The sequence below is a fragment of the Myxine glutinosa genome, chromosome 9 (assembly GCF_964187855.1).
Source record: "Myxine glutinosa chromosome 9, kmMyxGlut1.1, whole genome shotgun sequence".
In the NCBI taxonomy this organism is placed as follows: Eukaryota; Metazoa; Chordata; class Myxini; order Myxiniformes; family Myxinidae; genus Myxine; species Myxine glutinosa.
Window position 1 is genome coordinate 26,932,145 of NC_136269.1, and position 18,359 is coordinate 26,950,503.

An 18,359-nucleotide genomic window follows, 5' to 3' on the forward strand; every position below is an offset into this window, starting at 1 on the left:
GACAGAGCCCAGAGAGAGCTGGGGGGGGGGGGGGCAAGGCCAGAGAGGAGTCGGTAGAAGACGGAAAGACCACCAACCTGCCTGCGATGAGTGAGTGAGAGGCCCTCGGAGTTAGCTTCATCGCGGGAGATTCCAATGATTCTGAACGCTTTGGTTTCAACAGCGTGAAGACGAGCTAGGTGTGAGGCAGGAGCACCAGCCCAGAGGGGAGAGCAGTATTCCATTGAGCTGCGGATGAAAGCCTTGCATGTGGTGAGGAGCTCAGGTGTACCAAGGAGCTCAGGTGACCCTTAAATAATAAATAAAATAATAAATAAATTAAAACAATTGTCACCGACATTTTGTCTGAATCTCAATGTTTCCCTGCCCTGAGAGCACGAACGGAAAATTTGATTGGACGAGACGGCGCACAATTATGCCAACGTACTGCTAAACTGAAGGTTTTTGGAAGTGCAAACAAGGTTATTTGTGTCTACAGAATTCAAAATATTGTTACGATAATGGTTTCAGGGATAAAAGTTTTGATGTACAACATGCTGTCTCTTGATTAAAGTCGTCAGTCAAGCGACGGGTAAAAATCCTTAATAGTTCATTTGGCCAAGGCCGAGCGAAGCAAGGTGGAGTCCATTTATTCGAGATAAGTGAAACACCCTGAAACCCATGCCTACAGAAAACAGACTTTTTGGAACGCCGGTCACATTTCCCATCTAATAATCATGTAACTCTGATTAAACATTCTCCATAGGTAGGCGCTCCGATGCTTAAAGTTTCGTGTCAACCGCTCAAGCAGTTTAAATGAATTTAAAAGCGAGTAAAGGTGAAAAAGTGAGAGCTAAGGGGGAAAAAAGGTGAGGGCCTCAGCCGACATTCCACAACATGATCAAGGATGATTGTGGACGCACCTGTGGGCAAGGTGTAGTACCTGTCATCCCCGTTACCAGGGTAACGGTCCGCAGCCATGCGGTTTAAATGGCAGATGGCTCTGCACATCTGGTGGATGAGAGTCCAGTCGACTCCAACAGCACGGGCGGAAGAGGGTCAATTCCCCAACGGCCAGCAGAGAGACGGAGAGGAGTGGCGACCCCCGATCTTTACCACACACTTACCCGTGTGTACCAGCCATAGAAAGGCAATGCCGTCATTGCCCGAGGAGACTCGACATCATCATCATCCTCATCATAAAGTGTGTAACATGCAGGGTCGAGTTTTCTCTCGTGAAGATCCTTTCTTCTTCCTTTCCAAATGTTCGTCCCAAAGCCCCATTTCCCCACCTTTGTCGTTTGTGTGGCTTTCCGTGTTTAATCTGTCTTGTGTTTTTCTAAAAAGAATCCTTAATCAACACAGTTTCCATATAGATTCCATGGGATCTGCTGCTCTCTGCACCTGCTGAGATATCACCCAGACAAACAAACAAGAAAGAAAGAGAGAAAATAAACAAACGGAGTGAAAACTGAGAACTACCTTTTGGTGCACGTCATCGCCAGGCCCCATTCGGTGTCCAGGGATGACGTCATGCAGCACCTGGAGATGGAATAGGAAAGGAGCGGTGTAAAACGAGTGAGAGAAATAAAAGAAAACAAAAAGTTAAAAGAGAATTACAATGAATAAAGAGAAATGTGAAAAAGTCGGAAGAGATGTGAAGATGCAGGAGGAAATGTGCAACGAACATAGATGTCGGAAGAACTTGGATAGTTAGATTTCAGCAGTTACTCCCGAAGCTCAAACGCTGCAACAGGTACAAAGTACCAGCGGTCTGTCAGTGGGGAAGCATAGTTCTCACAGCATCAGGCATCAGGATATCGTCCAAGCATCATCAAATGGAAGGCAGTTGACATGGTCTGGCATCCTGCGTTGCTTGCCAAGTTCTCTGCCTGTAGCGTTCAAGGATGTGTTCATTCCTGGATTTCTGATTTCCTCCACTCACACACTCAACATGTTGTCATCAATAGGCCCTTCTCCTCCCCTATCCCGGTGGAGGCCCGAGTACCCCAAGGCAGTGTGTTGGGCCCAGTTTCTTTCACATCTGAAATGATGTATCCAATGTTCTGGCAAACCCTCTTATTTTTTGCAGATGACTCCACATTGTGATGACTCCACACTCCACATTGTGTCTCACAGCAGAAATGGAAATTATTAGATTCTGGTCTCATAAATGGAGCATCTTCAATCCAGAATCACCGCTCACCACTCTTTCGTTCCTCTTTTTCCCCACCTGTGGAACCAAATTCCACATTCTCTTCAATCTCATTAGTTAAGAACCATCTCGGATCATGGCAATCAAAAACCATGATCTTATCTACCCTTGTTAACTCTTCCCAAGCCTACCTCTTTCCAATTTTCCAGCTTTTCCTTCCTGAGAGTTTGCTTCTGTATCCAGTTTGTCCACACAGTGCATCCTTCAGTACCCCTAATTCTTCCCCACATCCCTTGAATATATCCCACAACCCTGTTGTTGGTGGGTTTCCCCCTCTCTTTCTACTGTTCCTTTTAGGTCATTGCGCACAGGGTTATAAGTCCCTCAAATAGTTTCTGTGCAACAAGAATGGGGATTTATTGAAATTAATTCATACGAGTTCCCAATAGGACTCTGAGTCCGAATCACCTTATCCGCACATGCACCCTGTGCTCACAATTTTTTGAACGAGCGGTTCATGAAAATCCATAGAAACAAATGGCAAATGGCCGATATGGAAACCATACTTGTTTGGTAAGGTTTCCATATTGCTTCAGCAAGTGGTTGGAAGTACTTTTGAACTTCACTTATGACATGTCCTGGCCAAAACTCAACCAAATGCATTCCGTATGCCAAAAAATAGTTTATATTTTATCAAAAATGGGATGAATATGAAAATATTTCATTTGATAAAGTGTAAGAAGTGTATTAGTCTTGAATGCAAATTCAATTGTTAAGACTTTTTAAAGTTGGGAATATGTAGGTCGGAAGTTGTTAAATGTTTTTATATTCAAAGGGTGATCAAACTCCATGTTTCCATACCGTATAACGGAATGTTTTTGGGAACGGGCATTTTGCGATTTGGAGCCGGAGGGACATTTGGCAAGTTATTTTTTTTATTATTATGTGGTTCACCAATTCCTCCCCGACAAGTGTGATGTAGTTGGAGGCCTAGTCGAAGTTGGTCATCGCTAATCAGCTAATTCATGACGAGCAGCATTGTACAACGTCCGCAGATGGTCAATTGTGTCCGGTATGTGCCGTGTTGGAGGTGCTCATTTCCTTGCCCGGTGGTCATCATCATCCTCATCAGTGGAGCTTTCAGCAGTAATGGAGTTATCAACCAGATCCTCTGCCAGAGATATTCTGCCGAAGGGGTTTCGGAATAAGCTACAATCACTCATTTGACGGTTGCTGGTATCAAAAAGATGAGCTGGGGAAATTTTTCTGTACTGGAAGCTTTTTCTTTGGAAAATGAAAGTATCACCCGCTTTGTGGCGTGGATGAAGAATCTTGGGCCACACATATTGTATCCTATTTTGTTCTGTTACATCCTGTTCTGTTATATGTTATAGCTCCTTCACGAGCCTCGACTTTATGTACATAAAAAATCCTGGAGAATCTCATGTTTTCCTGTCGCTGTCACCTCAGAAGAATGGTCAAAATAACCCACCTGCCCATTTTCATGGCTAGCTACTGCGAGAGATTCAATCTCTTGCACTTCTAGGCCTCGCCATTAGCTATGACCTTTCCTGAGCTGACTACTTAGCAAAGCTGGCCTCTAATTCCAGCCACAGACTGGACATTCTCTGTCTATCCATGTCTTTCTTTAGAAAATCATCACAGTCTACAAGACTTTTGGCCATAGCTCAATGGAGTAGTGCTCTCCTTTATTGACTAGTGCCCCAGCATCACATGTCTCTTAGTAGAGGACCTGGCTTAGACATGTATGCACATAATTTAGGAGAGGATAACTCAACTGTTATAGGCTAATATGACCCCAAGGAACAACTTGGGATGTGTGCCAAAATCTCTATCCGGGACGAAAAGCCCGAAAATGACCACGCCCTTTTTAAAATGACCACGCCCTTTTTCATCAGAAGTGCAACTTCCGACATAACTGTATCTTCGAAACTATTGGAGCTACGGATTTTCTGAGGTGCTCAAAATGTTCAGAATGGCCATGTTTAGGGGGATCATAGAAGTGTAAAATTTATAATTTGATATTTTACGAGAAAATGGCTAAAAACCGTTAGGTCAACTTATTACCATACAACTACCTACATAATGGAATTGCCATATATTTATAAAAGTTGAGTTATCCTCTCCTAATTATGTGCATACATGTCTAAGCCAGGTCCTCTACTAATTAATATAATGATTCAATTATAAACTAACAAGACTGCTTCATCGCACCAGTGCTACAAGATCCGGAGAGAGTGAAACAGTGAGAGAACGACTTATCCATCCAGTGTCACAGAGATAATATCTCACTGAAGTACAGCGAAATGGTAAGACAAGCTTTAATTTATTTACCTAGTCTTATATCTGTGGCTTCTGTGGGTTAGAAAAGTAGAAAGACACCACGCCACGGTAAAGGGAGGATGCAGTTAAAGGAGACGCATTTTGCAGTTTGCGTATGTTACAGTGCACCCAGTACAGTACAGTTGTGGTTCCACCTCTACCGCGGATTAGAGGCCAAGAGGGATCTTTTGTTTGAGGTGGAAAATATTTGATGGTAGAGCAAACTTTAGTCTTAGCTTTGCCTAGCAATCTAATAGTAGTATAATATTGTATTGGTGATAGTGATATCCCATGCCGATCGAGAATTTGAAGCATGTTTATTTTATATTCAGGATGAGGTACCTCTCGCTGCTCCTTGTGCTACACCTAAGCCGATCAAGCCGATCAATCTCGAGGAGTGCATCCTATGCCAGAAGAAGAAGCGATCTGAGTACCTCTCGCTGCTCCTTGTGCTACACCTAAGCCGATCAAGCAGATCAATCTCGAGGAGTGCATCCTACGCCATAAGAAGAAGCGATCTGAGTACCTCTCTAGTGGTGAAATCGGCAGGGGGCATATTGTTTCACTTGCCAAACAAACAGAGAGTAATGACACTCGAGCTGCTAGGGTTCTTCGACTGACAGTGCAAGAGCAGGGTATCATAAAATACCACACCTCATCTTGCTACAGAAGTTTTCAAAGGGATATGGCTAAGACTGGCAGCAAAACCCAACCATTAGAACAATCAGAACCATCTCAGCAGGGTCTTATTAGTGATACATCTGAGCGACGCAGCAAGAGATTTAAGTCCAGTGTAACTACAAATGTCTGTATCATTTGTGGTGCAGGTTGCAAGACAGTTAAACAGAAGAAAATACACACATTGTTCAGAATCTGTGAAAAGCCGATGGCCCAAAAACTACTAAATGCGGCCATGTTGTTCAAGGACCAAGTGTACACTGAAACACCGGCAATGTGTGAGCTAGATGTTTTTGCGGCTGATATCCGATATCACGACCATTGTTGTAAAGGCTATTTCAATAAATATCACGCTAAAATTGAGGAAATACTGAAAAACCTCGAAATGGAGGATTCGGTAACAGTCGGAGACGACTCCTTCAAGGCTAGATTTTTAGCCCTTGGGCTTGATTTTAGTAGGTCAGCACACAGTCTGACTTCCATCAGAGACAGGCTCAATGAAGATTCAGCTGGAATAGTGTCAAACAGAGCTGTAAAGAAGCTAAACATCGAGCTGTATGGAGACGCCGTCTGCTTTACATACCCAAATAACAAACAAATATCCCAGATGGTACTTTGTACCAAGAGTTCTCCAGAGGCCTTGGTAGAGTCCCTGAGAGTTTCACCTGTCAAACGGGTTGCAACTGAGCTGGCGCAGGAGCTGAAAGAATACAGGTTTGGACTGCAGATGAGCTACTGTGAGCCCCAAGACCTCCAACTGTCCATGGACAGATTCATTAAGAACCCACCACCAAGATGGGAGGAGTTTTGCTCCTATATTTTCAAGGGGAAAACAACCTCTCAGCTGAAGACTGATGTAGTCTTTCAAATTCTGCACTACATCCTGACTGATGGCAAGGAACCAACACCTTTCCATGTCATGGTGGCTCATGGAGTGCACAGTCTGACATGATCAAAAGAGCTAATGGGTGTCCCTGCAGGGTAGCTGGGATCAAGTGTTGCAAGTACTGCAAATGCAAAGGAGGTGATTGTTGTGAAAACCCTATCACTGAATGAACACTGCTCATCGTCCTCATACCTGGACTCTGTTGTGTTACTCTTCATGTTCCTGACCCTGGTTTACATGACACATAAACAGTACTAATGTGGTGTTAAAAGTTGTATTGTTCGCTGTTGGACAATTTCCCTGCTGATCTTTGAAACATTTAAGCTCTCCAGATACTGCTGCCCACTAAAGTAATGTTTTGTTTTTTATTTTTTATTTTAAGTTCACATTCCATTGATAATAGTATGTAATGATTGAAAATAGTAATTCTTTATATTAACCAAATGCTCGCTTTCTTTCTTTGTAAAAAATCCCTTGTATTGTTCAAATTCCAAATTGTCAGTTCAACTCTAGTAGATGACACAAATGTTCTAACTTTGCTCTAAGTCCGGAAAGTTTAAGTTAATAAATATATGGCAATTCCAGTATGTAGGTAGTTGTATGGTAATAAGTTGACCTAATGGTTTTTAGCCATTTTCTCATAAAATATCAAATTAGAAATTTTACACACTTCTATGATCCCCCTAAACATGGCCATTCGGAACATTTTGAGCACCTCAGAAAATCTGTAGCTCCAACGGTTTCGAAGATACAGCTATGTCGGAAGTAGCACTTCTAATGAAAAAGGGCGTGGTCATTTTTAAAAGGGCGTGGTCATTTTCGGGCTTTTCGTCCCGGATAGAGATTTTGGCACACATCCCAAGTTGTTCCTTGGGGTCATATTAGCCTATAACAGTTGAGTTCTCCTCTCCTAAATTATGTGCATACATATCTAAGCCAGGTCCTAGACTATCTCCTGGATTCTGTGGAACATAGCCCTCATAATTATTGGAATCTCCCATGATGAGGCTGAAGCACAACGTGTTTTTTTTTTTTTCATATCACAGGCAGGTCGGTGGTCTCTGTTTTTCCTGCCTCTTCTCCAACATTGCTCCTGCTCCTATCTCATTCCTCTGACCCTTCCCAACAAACAGGTCGTTCTTTCAGTAGCCCCATTCTATTTAAACTTCCAAATTCCAGCCTGACTGCACAACTGCACTCTCCCGATGCTGCTCTTTCCCACTCTTCCATCCAGGGCTTCAAAAGTATGCAGTGCACCATCACCTTATGCCATCCTAAACTTTATTACCGCCATTGTTCCTTCCTAACCCAATCCTCTTATTTGCTGATTTTAGTGTTTCCTCCCCTTGTCTCTCTTTCTTTCCTGTTTCTTATTCTCCGTATTCTCTTGCTGGTTGTCCTCAACTGTTGCCCCTCTAGCAATTTTACCTTTCTCTTCCATGAACCCTGCTCTTATATAAAAAATAAAGGATGCACCAATGACATTTGAGCAGTTTGGAGTTAGTTGAGCAGTAAGACAGTCAGCAGTACAATTCAGGCAGAATAAAAGTCGGGATAATTCTGGTAGGAAATGTCGAAGAGTCGAGTGATTGCGATTTTTAGACTCGTAAAAGGGAAAGCCAACATGCACACCTTTTGGAGTTGGTTCATCAAATAGCAGTGGACAACCGCAGCGTATGCTCAGTTCTGCACTTGGCCCAAAGATATCCTTGCTGGTGTCGGTTTGGTAACATTTATATGTACTGTATATTCACCGGTTTGTAATTTGACTCTACTGTTTTACACATCGACGATGCCCCCAAGGCTTCTCCATAGCATCAGGTCCTGTTTTGCACACTGCTTATGCTCCTAGGGCTCTCCTGCCAATATCAATGGGACTATCATTTCAGGGCTTTATGCGACTTGAAAACCCTCAGCACTCCTGCTGTTCCAGCGCACCACTTTGGGTATAGTTTGTGTGCTCAGGGCTTCCCCGGCAGGGCATCACCAACACAGTGTTTCTGCAGTCGCATAACAATACCGCCCGGCATAGCCATACCGCCCGGTGTAGCCATACCGCCCGGCATAGCATACCGCCCGGCGTAGCCATACCACCCGGTGTAGCATACCGCCCGGCGTAGCCATATCGTCCGGCGTAGCCATACTGCCCGGCGTAGCCATACCGCCCGGCGTAGCCTACCACCCGATGTAGCATACCGCCCGACGTAGCCATACCGCCCGACGTAGCCATACCGCCGGCGTAACCATACCGCCCGGCGTAGCCATACCGCCCGGCGTAGCCATACCGCCCGGCGTAGCATACCACCCGGCGTAGCCATACCGCCTGGCGTAGCATACCGCCCGGCGTAGCCATATCGTCCGGCGTAGCCATACTGCCCGGCGTAGCCATACCGCCCGGCGTAGCCTACCACCCGATGTAGCATACCGCCCGACGTAGCCATACCGCCCGACGTAGCCATACCGCCGGCGTAACCATACCGCCCGACGTAGCCATACCGCCCGGCGTAGCCATACCGCCCGGCGTAGCATACCACCCGGCGTAGCCATACCGCCCGGCGTAGCCATACCGCCCGGCGTAGCCATACTGCCCGACGTCACATACCGCCCGGCGTAGCCATACCGCCTGGCGTAGCCATACCGCCCGGCGTAACCCAAGCCAAGAGACTGCTTGGTCAGCTTCAATGGGTCTGGCATATTGGTGACGACAATGATGTTGATGATAGATCATACAGATGCTGTATATTATATTCTCCGAACAGTTTAATCCAATCACTGTTAATCTAATGGAAATGTCCCCCTTTCCCTCCCCCACCTCCCCTCCTCTTTTTAAAGACCAAATGTTTCATCTGTGGCATGGGGAATGATTACTTCGACACTGCGCCTCATGGGTTTGAAACACACACTCTACAAGAACACAATCTTGCCAATTACATGTAAGTGAACATCATGTATAGTGAATATCATGATTAACCCATGTCAGAAATAAACATTGTGTTCATCGATTCACATGCATACAAACGTATCCAGGCCAACTGCAGCCCCCTTTTATAGAGTGAAGTCCCACTTGAGATTGTATCTTTGTGCAATGCATCCGGCATCATCACAAGGATGAATTTCTTAACAATACAAATCTGTTAACAGCAATGCAAGCAATAAATCAATGCTTTAAAGTAGAAGTGGATGAAGTTACTCTCCCACATAACTTCCCTTACATTAAAGTAGCACAAATGATATGGCATTTGTGTTGATAGACAAATGGTATTAAGGTTTCTGATCTGGTGTTGTGCTGAAAGTACAAACGATTCGTGTTTAACAATGTCAGAAGTATCAAGATTTCCAAACATGAAAGCATTGAGCATGGTTTTAATTACAGAAGTTATTTCAATGGTAGCAACCAATCAAGGGAAGCTTGAGCAAAACCCCAGTGATGCAACAAATGTGATCAAAATTATGAGAAATGGTTCTTTAAATGAGGATTTTGAATGGGAAATCGATTCAGAAAATATCAAATCTATTCATCTATGACAATATTCACAGCAAGAGCAGCTAGTTGTGCCAGGTTAGCACAGGCTAGGTAGGCACAAGGGAGCCGGACGGATGGGATGTGACAGCCATACGCATGTTTAGGTAGGATTGGGAACAAAAGGCTGAATAAGGCAAGGGTCAGGTTCCCTCGTAACTGTAAATATTTACTGCAAATAAACAATCATTCCTGTAAATGTTTAAAGCATAATCGATATCAGATGTGGCAATAAATGGGAATAGCTGCCACCGGCTTGCCGGCCCCCTGTTTAGAATCCCGTGTGGGCACGGGCAACTTGCTCGTTTTATCAACTAGTCCTTGGTAAAAGTACATTTTCCAAAGTTAAAAAGAATCCATGGCTAACATTTTGAGCACGAGCCATTTTGCTCTCGCAAAGGGCTCACGCATCAGGCACATCTCGTTTCTCAATGCAGAAAACATAATCTTATCAACTCCTCGTTGATACAATCTACACTGGAATCAAGAGTCATGTGCATATCAGAATGCATTTAAAATACTTATTTAATTTTACATGATCCATGGCTGGTGAATTGTTTCATGAACATTTGCAGAGGTAACACGAGTTCTCAGGACAGAGGGTTAACATTTGACCCCTACTTGGCAATCAAGAGCAACCTCACACTGACCAAACGAAGGAAGAACATAGGTGCTTTGTTAGCAAGGCAATCATGTATTTATGTAAGTTGTTCTCCTCCTCTTCCCTTTATAAGTCCCGTCCTCAGCAAACTCTCTCCACCCTCCAACCACCCCCACCTCACTGATATCCCTCTTCACACAATCCTCCCATCTAAACCGTGGTCCATCTCTTTTCCTCCTACCTTGTTCCCTCAACCTATCCATTCTCTTTGCCATTCTCTCTTCCCCCATCAACCCCAAATGTCCAGCTCCTCTCAGCTGGCATTTCACCAATCTCCCCGTCAAGCTCATCTGCACAACAATCTCCTCCCTCCGTTAATCTTTTCTCCTTCTATCCACCCTCTTCACTCCTGCAATCCTCGACCTAGTTGTTCTTGCAAACATGCAGCCTCTGTTGTCCCTCTGTCAGTACCGTCTCCAGATCAAAAAGGTAGGCTGGCATTGCGCACGACATCAGAACCTTTCCTTTCAATCTCCATGAAATATTTGTCTGCCATTACATCCTGCACCCTCCTCCATGCATTCACCACCTGAATCCTCCTCCGCTGCCTCTAACTTACCATCCCCGCTCATGGTTCCCCCCGGATACTGAAAATTATTTCCTTGCCTGATCTACTTCCCCTCTAACCTGATATTCATTTATTTTCTCTGCTGCTCAACCCACATCATGTCCGTCATCTCCAATCTCATTTTCAGCGCATGTTTCTCAAATGCCTCCTTCCACTCCCTCAGTACTTCCTGGATCTCCCACCCACTCTCCACCACAACAACCAGATTGTCTCATACAATATCCTCCCCCAAAATCTTTCATGTTTACCTTCCTGCTTACAAGCTCCATCACCATGATAAACAGGAGTGGGCTGAGAGCACTTCCCTGCCTCAAACCGATGTTCACATGGAACTCCTCCGAGATCCCAGGACCTACCAAAACTCTTCCCTTCGTTCCATTGCACATCCCTTACACCAACCTAACTTCAAGCCTTCAGCACTCCCATCCATCTCAGTGTTGCCAACACCATCTCTCTTGGGGGATTGTCGTTGGCCTTCTCCAGATCCACAAATCACAGTGGCATTTCACCTTCCACCAACCTCTTCACCATCAGCTATGTCAGCACGATCACACCCATCTGTCATTTTCCTACCCTTTGTAAAATCTGCTGCTCTTCTCTGACCTCCTTCTCAACACTCTTCTTATCTTCCCATCCAGAACCCTCTCCAGCACCTTCATGACATGACTAAGGAGTGTAATGCCCCTATACTTCCCCGAATCTTGAACATCCTCCTTTCCCTTCCATATCGGCACAATTAACCATGTCCTTCACTCCTCCAGAATTGACCAATCTCTCTCATACATACATTCAGCAACCTCTTCATCCACCTGACTCCGACTTCTCTCGCTGCAATTACAATATATGTACACAACTCATCAATGCCTGGCTCTCTTCCCTTTTCATCCTCTTCAATGCCGTCCGCACATCCTCTTCAGTGATGTCCACCAACTCCACTTTCCCCTCCCCCATAACTTGGTAGCTCCAGGTCACCGCTGCTTCCTTCCCGGTTGAACAGCTGTTTGAAATATCCTTCCCACACCTTCAATACGGCACCCCTCTGTCACTAGCCTTGTCACTATGTAAGTGAATGAATGAATGAATGATCGTTTTAAGGCCATTTTCCCCACTAGAGCGGGGGTTAGCCTTGCGGGCCCCATGACAATCATGGTTCCCTGTTTGAGGCAATGTTTTTATGGCCGGATGCCCTTCCTGACGCCAACCCTTGGTCGCCTCTTACGATGCGCAGGGATACGGTGTACCTATTCTAAACTGGTGTACACACCGGGATCATTCATCCCAGCAAGCTGGTACTCAATTTGCCGACCTTGGAAGGATGACAGGCTGAGTCAACCCCCCTGGGGTTAATTCAGCGATCGATCGGGATTCGAACCCAGGATCCTTGGATCCCAAGCCGGCACCCTAACCGCTAAGCCAACACCAGGCTAATATGTAAGCCGATGTATGCCGATGTATGTATGTACAGTCACGTGAAAAAGTAAGTACACCCCATGTAAAGTTTTGACTTTTTCAACATATTTTAACATACAGCTATTTGATCTTCATTTCAACAATATTGAGAGATAAAGGTGATATAATATGACAAATATCATGAAACATTTACATTTTGTAGTCCATTGTATAATTTAAATAAACATAGATGCAAATTTCGCATGTGAAAAAAGTAAGTACACCCCTACATTTATCACTACTTCAAATACCTAAAATGAGAATCAGGTGCACCAGCTCAGGTGCAAATGATTAGAACATCGTTAGAGAGGATCTTGGAGGAACCTGTCTTATTTAAACCTCAGACATTTAGTTTGGTTTGCTCTTTGTTGTTGAAGTGTGCGGCGTCACCATGCCTAGATCAAAAGAGCTCTCTGAGGCCTTCAGAAAGAAGGTTATAGATGCCTACGAGTCTGGGAAGGGATTTAAAAAGATCTCCAAACAATTTGAAATCAATCATTCGACTGTCCGGAAGATCATCCACAAGTGGAGAAGATTCAAAACAACTGCCAACTTGTTCAGGCCAGTTCGCCCCAGCAAGTTCAGCCCGAGAGCAGACCGCAAGAAGCTGAAAGAGGTCTCTAAGAACCCCAGAATGTCATCACGGGACCTACAGGTAGCTCTTGCCACTGTTTATGTCAAAGTGCACGAGTCTACCATTAGAAAGAGGCTGCGCAAATTTGATCTACATGGGAGGTGTGCCAGGAGGAAAACTTTGCTGTCCAGAAAGAACATCAGGGCAAGACTAAAGTTTGCCAATGAACACCTAGGCAAAGACTAGCACTACTGTAACAATGTGCTCTGGACAGATGAGTCAAAGGTAGAGCTATTTGGCCACAGTACCAGAAGACATGTTTGGCGAAAACCAAAGACAGCATTTGACCACAAGAACCTGATAGCAACTGTAAAGCATGGTGGTGGAAATATTATGGTTTGGGGCAGCTTTGCTGCATCAGGGCCTGGGCAGCTCAGCATCATGAAATCCACTATGAATTCTTCATTGTACCGGTGCTTGAGGATAATGTGAGGCGATCTGTCGGAAAGTTGAAGCTCAACCGAAGGTGGACATTGCAACATGACAATGACCCTAAACATACCAGTAAATCCACCAAGGAATGGCTGAAAAGAAAGAAATGGAGGGTTCTGGAATGGCCAAGTCAAAGCCCGGATCTAAATCCCATCGAGATGTTGTGGGGGATTTGAAACGAGCTGTGCATGCAAGAAACCCCTCAAACATCGCACAGCTGAAAGAATTTTGCATGGAGGAATGGGCAAAAATTTCTCCCAGTTGATGTCAGAGACTGTAAAACAAACCACCTTTAGAGGCCATTTTTCCCCGCAAAGCGGGGGTTGGCCTTTTTCGGGAACCGTGGTTGTTGTTGTTTTTCGGTCCCCTATTTGAAGCAATGTTTTACGGCCGGATGCCCTTCCTGACGCCAACCCTTTTTGCCGCCTTTAACGACAAACAGGGAATTACCAGTGAACTGGTACTCAATTAGCCGACCTCGGAAGGATGACAGGCTGAGTCAACCCCCCTGGCGTTAATTCAGCGATCGACCGGGATTCAAACCCAGGATCCTTGGTATCCTAAGCCAGCACCCTAGCCGCTAGCCCAACACCAGGGATTTGATGTTGTCAGAGACTGATAGACAGTTATAAGAAACTCCTACTTGAGGTTGTTTCTGCCAAAGGGGGCAATACCACCGATTAGAGCCAAGGGTGTACTTACTTTTTCCACATGCGAAATTTGCATTTATGTTTATTTAAATTATACAATGGACTACAAAATGTAAATGTTTCATGATATTTGTTATATTATATCACCTTCATCTATCAATATTGTTGAAATGAAGATAAAATAGCGGTATGTTGAAATATGTTGAAAAAGTCAAAACTTTATATGGGGTGTACTTACTTTTTCACATGACTGTATGCCAATGATATGTAAGTATCAAACTAATTTTACTGCAAGACTTCAGATTAACTTTTGAGGAGATTAACAATTGTTATTCTAAACTACACTGACAAGTCACCAGGTACAATCAACATGGGTGGCAGGATACAAAACAACAGTATTGACACCAATGGAATGATATTACCACACAGGGCAAAACCACCATATTCACTACAAAATAATTCAATTCTATTTCTAATGTAATCCATGTTTCCACAGGTTTTTTTTGATGTACCTCATCAATAAGGATGAAACAGAACATACTGGTCAGGTGAGAAAGGCATTCCAACATGAACACTATATTTATGAGTCTTTACTACCTCCGCCGCCACGGAGGGTGCACGGAGGTTATGTTTTCACCCCTTTCTGTCTGTGAGCAGGATATCTCAAAAAGGTGTGGACAGATGCAGACGAAATTTGGTGGACAGGTTGGGTGTGTGTCAAGAACGAATCGATAAGATTTCGGTGAAGATCCAGATCCAGATCCTACAAATTTTAAAGTGGTTCTTCCCCATTGAGAGATCGGGCCAGAAACGATATATAGCATGATATTTGAAAACGCTGTCATGGATCATGACAAAACTAGGTGGATTAGGTAGTTAGGTGGCAAGAACAAGCCGATTCGATTTTGGTTCAGGTCTGAAGCCAGATCCGGCCTATCAGTGGGATCCAAAATACGTAAACGTAAACTGCGCAGCCCGACAGAGGTATGCACTCTACCGAGTGCCGCTCTAGTTTTATACGTCCTACCGACAACATAATTTATTGCTTTTTAGCATTTTACCTTTTCTCGAGTTATTTGTTAAAATATGTACCAATAATGGCCTTTTCATCTGCACCTGTAGGAATCTTATGTGTGGAAGATGTATCAGGAACGTTGTTGGGAATTCTTCCCAGCTGGCGACTGCTTCCGTAAGCAGTATGATGACCAACTCAATTGACCCAATGAAAACCAGCTCAGGTTTGAACACAACAAATCTTGTTTTACAACAACATAAGAGTTGAAAATGCCATTCCAATGTCGACCTCAAACCTGCAGAATAAAAATCAGCCGCATGTCCATCTTCCCACAATGTTATCAATACACAGCAAAAATCAGTCATAAGATGGCATCACAGGTACAAGATTGCCCTGAGAAGTTACGTCACTTCGCCCAAGGTCACCGGCTGTTTGCCTGAAGTCCTGTGGGAGTGTACCTTACTTGAAACGAGGTTTTTTTTTTTTAATCGCGGTCAGCAGCATAGGATGTCAGTTGCTGAGGTGTTTAGCACCAATGATTCTGATGCGAATTTGATATGATGGGGATCAAACCCATCAAAAACCGCCGTGCTGATTCAACGTCAGTGGCACATTCTCAGAACATGTCGTTTGAAAGGGTACGGAGAGCTGGTTACACAATCTGCATTTAGTTGTGGATGCTAAAGATCCCTTTGTTTCTTCAAAATAATCAGCAATCGTGTACCGATATATTTTGTGGAATTATTCTGCTTGGGGTTAACTGCAATTTACCCTTCCTGTATTAGGTGGAAGTTTAGGGGTGCGAATCAACTAAATGGCCGACTCCTGTGCTGAGGTTTATGCATTTCCTTGCATAATGCCACATCTTCCCCTTTCCCTCTTTCTCTTCCAGCCTTCAACTACCTGTCCATGCAATCTGAACCCGATACATCTTCCAAACCCGGGGTGCAAAGAACCGAGTCGTTTTCGCTTGGCAATGTTCTCAGAAAGTCAATTGAGAACATCAAGCAAATTTCAGATCGAGATCATCTATTGAACCAGTCCCAGCAATCCACTTTTTTTTCCATTACCATGCCAGTCCAACTGTACTACCTGTGATGCCAAAACCAGCTGCTAAGCAAACAGGAGAGCCTAAACGGGTAGAGGAATTGGTTGCATGCGGGGCGAGTCGACAAGGGATTGTATTGAAGCAGTTTTGCTATGCAAACCTGGGGTATTCAAATGCTCTCGGAAATGTTGATTTATCTTTTACTTTGCTGTTGTTTTATTGCATTTGGCTTGTTTAGCAAAAAAAGAAAAAGAACCATGCGCATCAATGGTTTGCAAGGAAGTTTATAAAGGTCGAGTCCAAAGAAAGTGCCTTAAGCGAGGAATGTGCTATGCAAGGTGGGAAAACAGCAAAAAGCTTGCCATTGTCCATGTAGCATGAAACTGGAGCTTTCATCGATTTCCTTTGGCATTGGAGACATAAAATGTGTGGCAGGTTCTAATGCGGCCTCCCCCTGTCGTTTTACTAACGCTGAATGTTCTGAACAGCACGTGCAATATTCATAGCTTCATGACACCAAAATAATAGCCAAATCACGAGTCTCACTGATGTACAATCGGGTTTGCTGAAGAAAAGGACAAAAAAAAAAAAACTGATGCTGCTTCACAGGTGTTGCCCAAGACATTTTGAAAAAAAACTGATTGTTTTCACCTGCAATGTAAAAGTACAAAATGTTACTACATTGGTTCACACTGTGCTTTATTTCTCAAAATCATTTCGTTGTTAGTCTTTTCAAAATAGTTTTGTGAATATGTCCCACGTAGCAAAAGAGATTGCGGGGTTTGTCTCGGTTCCAGAATAAAATAAAAAATAAGATTTTAAATAAACCCTTATGGTTTTTGGTCTGATGGTCTGATGGTAAATGGTTACTTTTTCATGGATCCATGGTTGCCTTTTCACAGGTCCCTGGTTACCTTTTTATGGATCCATTGTTACCTTTCCCAGGTCCCTGGTTACCTTTTCATGGGTCCTGGGTTACCTTTTCATGGGTCTGATGGTACCTTTTCATGGATCTGTGGTTACCTTTTCATGGATACATGGTTAGCTTTTCACGGGTCTGTGGTTACCTTTTCATTTTCAACCCCTTCCCCTCCCCCACCCCCAACGCCCCCCCCCCCCCCCCCAACTCCCCCCCCCCCCCCCCCCCCAACTCACATTGGAAACAGGGGCATGTGATGTGTTATGAAACAGCAAAAGTTGATGGTACAAAACAAGGCTATAGTTGGACATCTTTCAACCATTTATTTTGTAGTTTGAATATAGGCAAATAAACCAACAATTACCAATGGAAAAACAAGAGAGACAAGGAATAAAAAGAACCAACATAATCTTTAACTTTGCTAAATGTTAAAGTGAGCAAAACATCATTGGAATAGGTAAAGAAGCATTCAAACCTTACTCATGTACATGTTATGGTACATTCAATATATTACCTACCCACTAAACTTCTTCACTGAATTAAGCTATCAAGCCAATCCTCCAGGTCATCCACAGTGGGTTCATTTTCCTGCTTGTCCAGGACTTGTGTCATTTCCTCTGAAACAGAAATGCACAATAACCGTTAGCTCTTACAATTCATGGCACAGTAATCTCATAAATAAGAAAAAGTTTGCCAAATCGAAGCCTTGCGGCAAAAATTGGACTCTCCAGACAAATACGGGGCAAAGGAAAACCAGCAGGCTGTGGGTGTATTGAATCTGTGCCAGCTTGACAAAAACTGTTCTTTTACACCAGGCACGTAAAGCTGCCGATGGGTCTGTTTTACATATTTTGTGTAAATAGGCAAAAGCTTGTACAAGAGTTTACAACAGACAACATACACCAGAATATACTGTCGTGTCGAAGGGTCTGCTAAAGTGGACCCGCCGTGCCGAAGCAATGTGCTTCGCGAATGGCAAAATTAAGGGAATCATGCTCCAATGATAACCATGGCTTCCCCCATCAGTATCCAAATCCTGCCAGTCTCTTAAAGCGATTATTTAACAAATTTTATCTCTCCCAGGAATGTATCCAAAGCAAACTTAAACGGTTTGGGCACACGCGAGAAAACGACAGTAATCAGCTGTAGGTGACATGTGTGCTTAAAGAATGACAGTTTATGAAAACGCAGAATCCCGAGATGAAAGACAGACCAAAACAATGAAGAAAGAGAAATAAACAAGAAGAAAAATACATAAAATATCATAGCCCACGTGGTTTTATTAATTTTGCTGTACGGAGTTAAAGGCCGTCAGTCGGCCATATTTGGTCGGATTACAAACCAAAAGCAAAATCTTCTGCATATGTATACTCTTATGTATCGTCTTGGGGCCAATTTTGAACAAAATCGGACTATGCATGT

At 43.9% G+C, this 18,359-nt stretch overlaps 2 protein-coding genes across 7 annotated transcripts in view; one reads left to right on the forward strand and one right to left on the reverse strand.

The window, feature by feature from the left end:
- The window catches only part of LOC137435793 (ryanodine receptor 2-like), a 633,328-nt gene extending 616,483 nt beyond the window's left edge, over nucleotides 1-16,845 (forward strand). The window contains exons 99-102 of the mRNA XM_078785085.1: nucleotides 8,874-8,974; nucleotides 14,452-14,503; nucleotides 15,078-15,193; nucleotides 15,863-16,845. Of these exons, the coding sequence (XP_078641211.1) occupies nucleotides 8,874-8,974; nucleotides 14,452-14,503; nucleotides 15,078-15,173 (249 nt within the window). The 3' untranslated portion in view covers nucleotides 15,174-15,193; nucleotides 15,863-16,845. The remainder of the gene's footprint in view (nucleotides 1-8,873; nucleotides 8,975-14,451; nucleotides 14,504-15,077; nucleotides 15,194-15,862) is intronic.
- A 392-nt stretch (nucleotides 16,846-17,237) lies between these two features.
- The window catches only part of AVEN (apoptosis and caspase activation inhibitor), a 90,599-nt gene continuing 89,477 nt past the window's right edge, over nucleotides 17,238-18,359 (reverse strand). For all 6 annotated transcript variants that reach the window (XM_078784211.1, XM_078784216.1, XM_078784213.1 and 3 more), the window contains exon 7: nucleotides 17,238-17,554. In XM_078784211.1, the coding sequence (XP_078640337.1) occupies nucleotides 17,469-17,554 (86 nt within the window). In that variant the 3' untranslated portion in view covers nucleotides 17,238-17,468. The remainder of the gene's footprint in view (nucleotides 17,555-18,359) is intronic.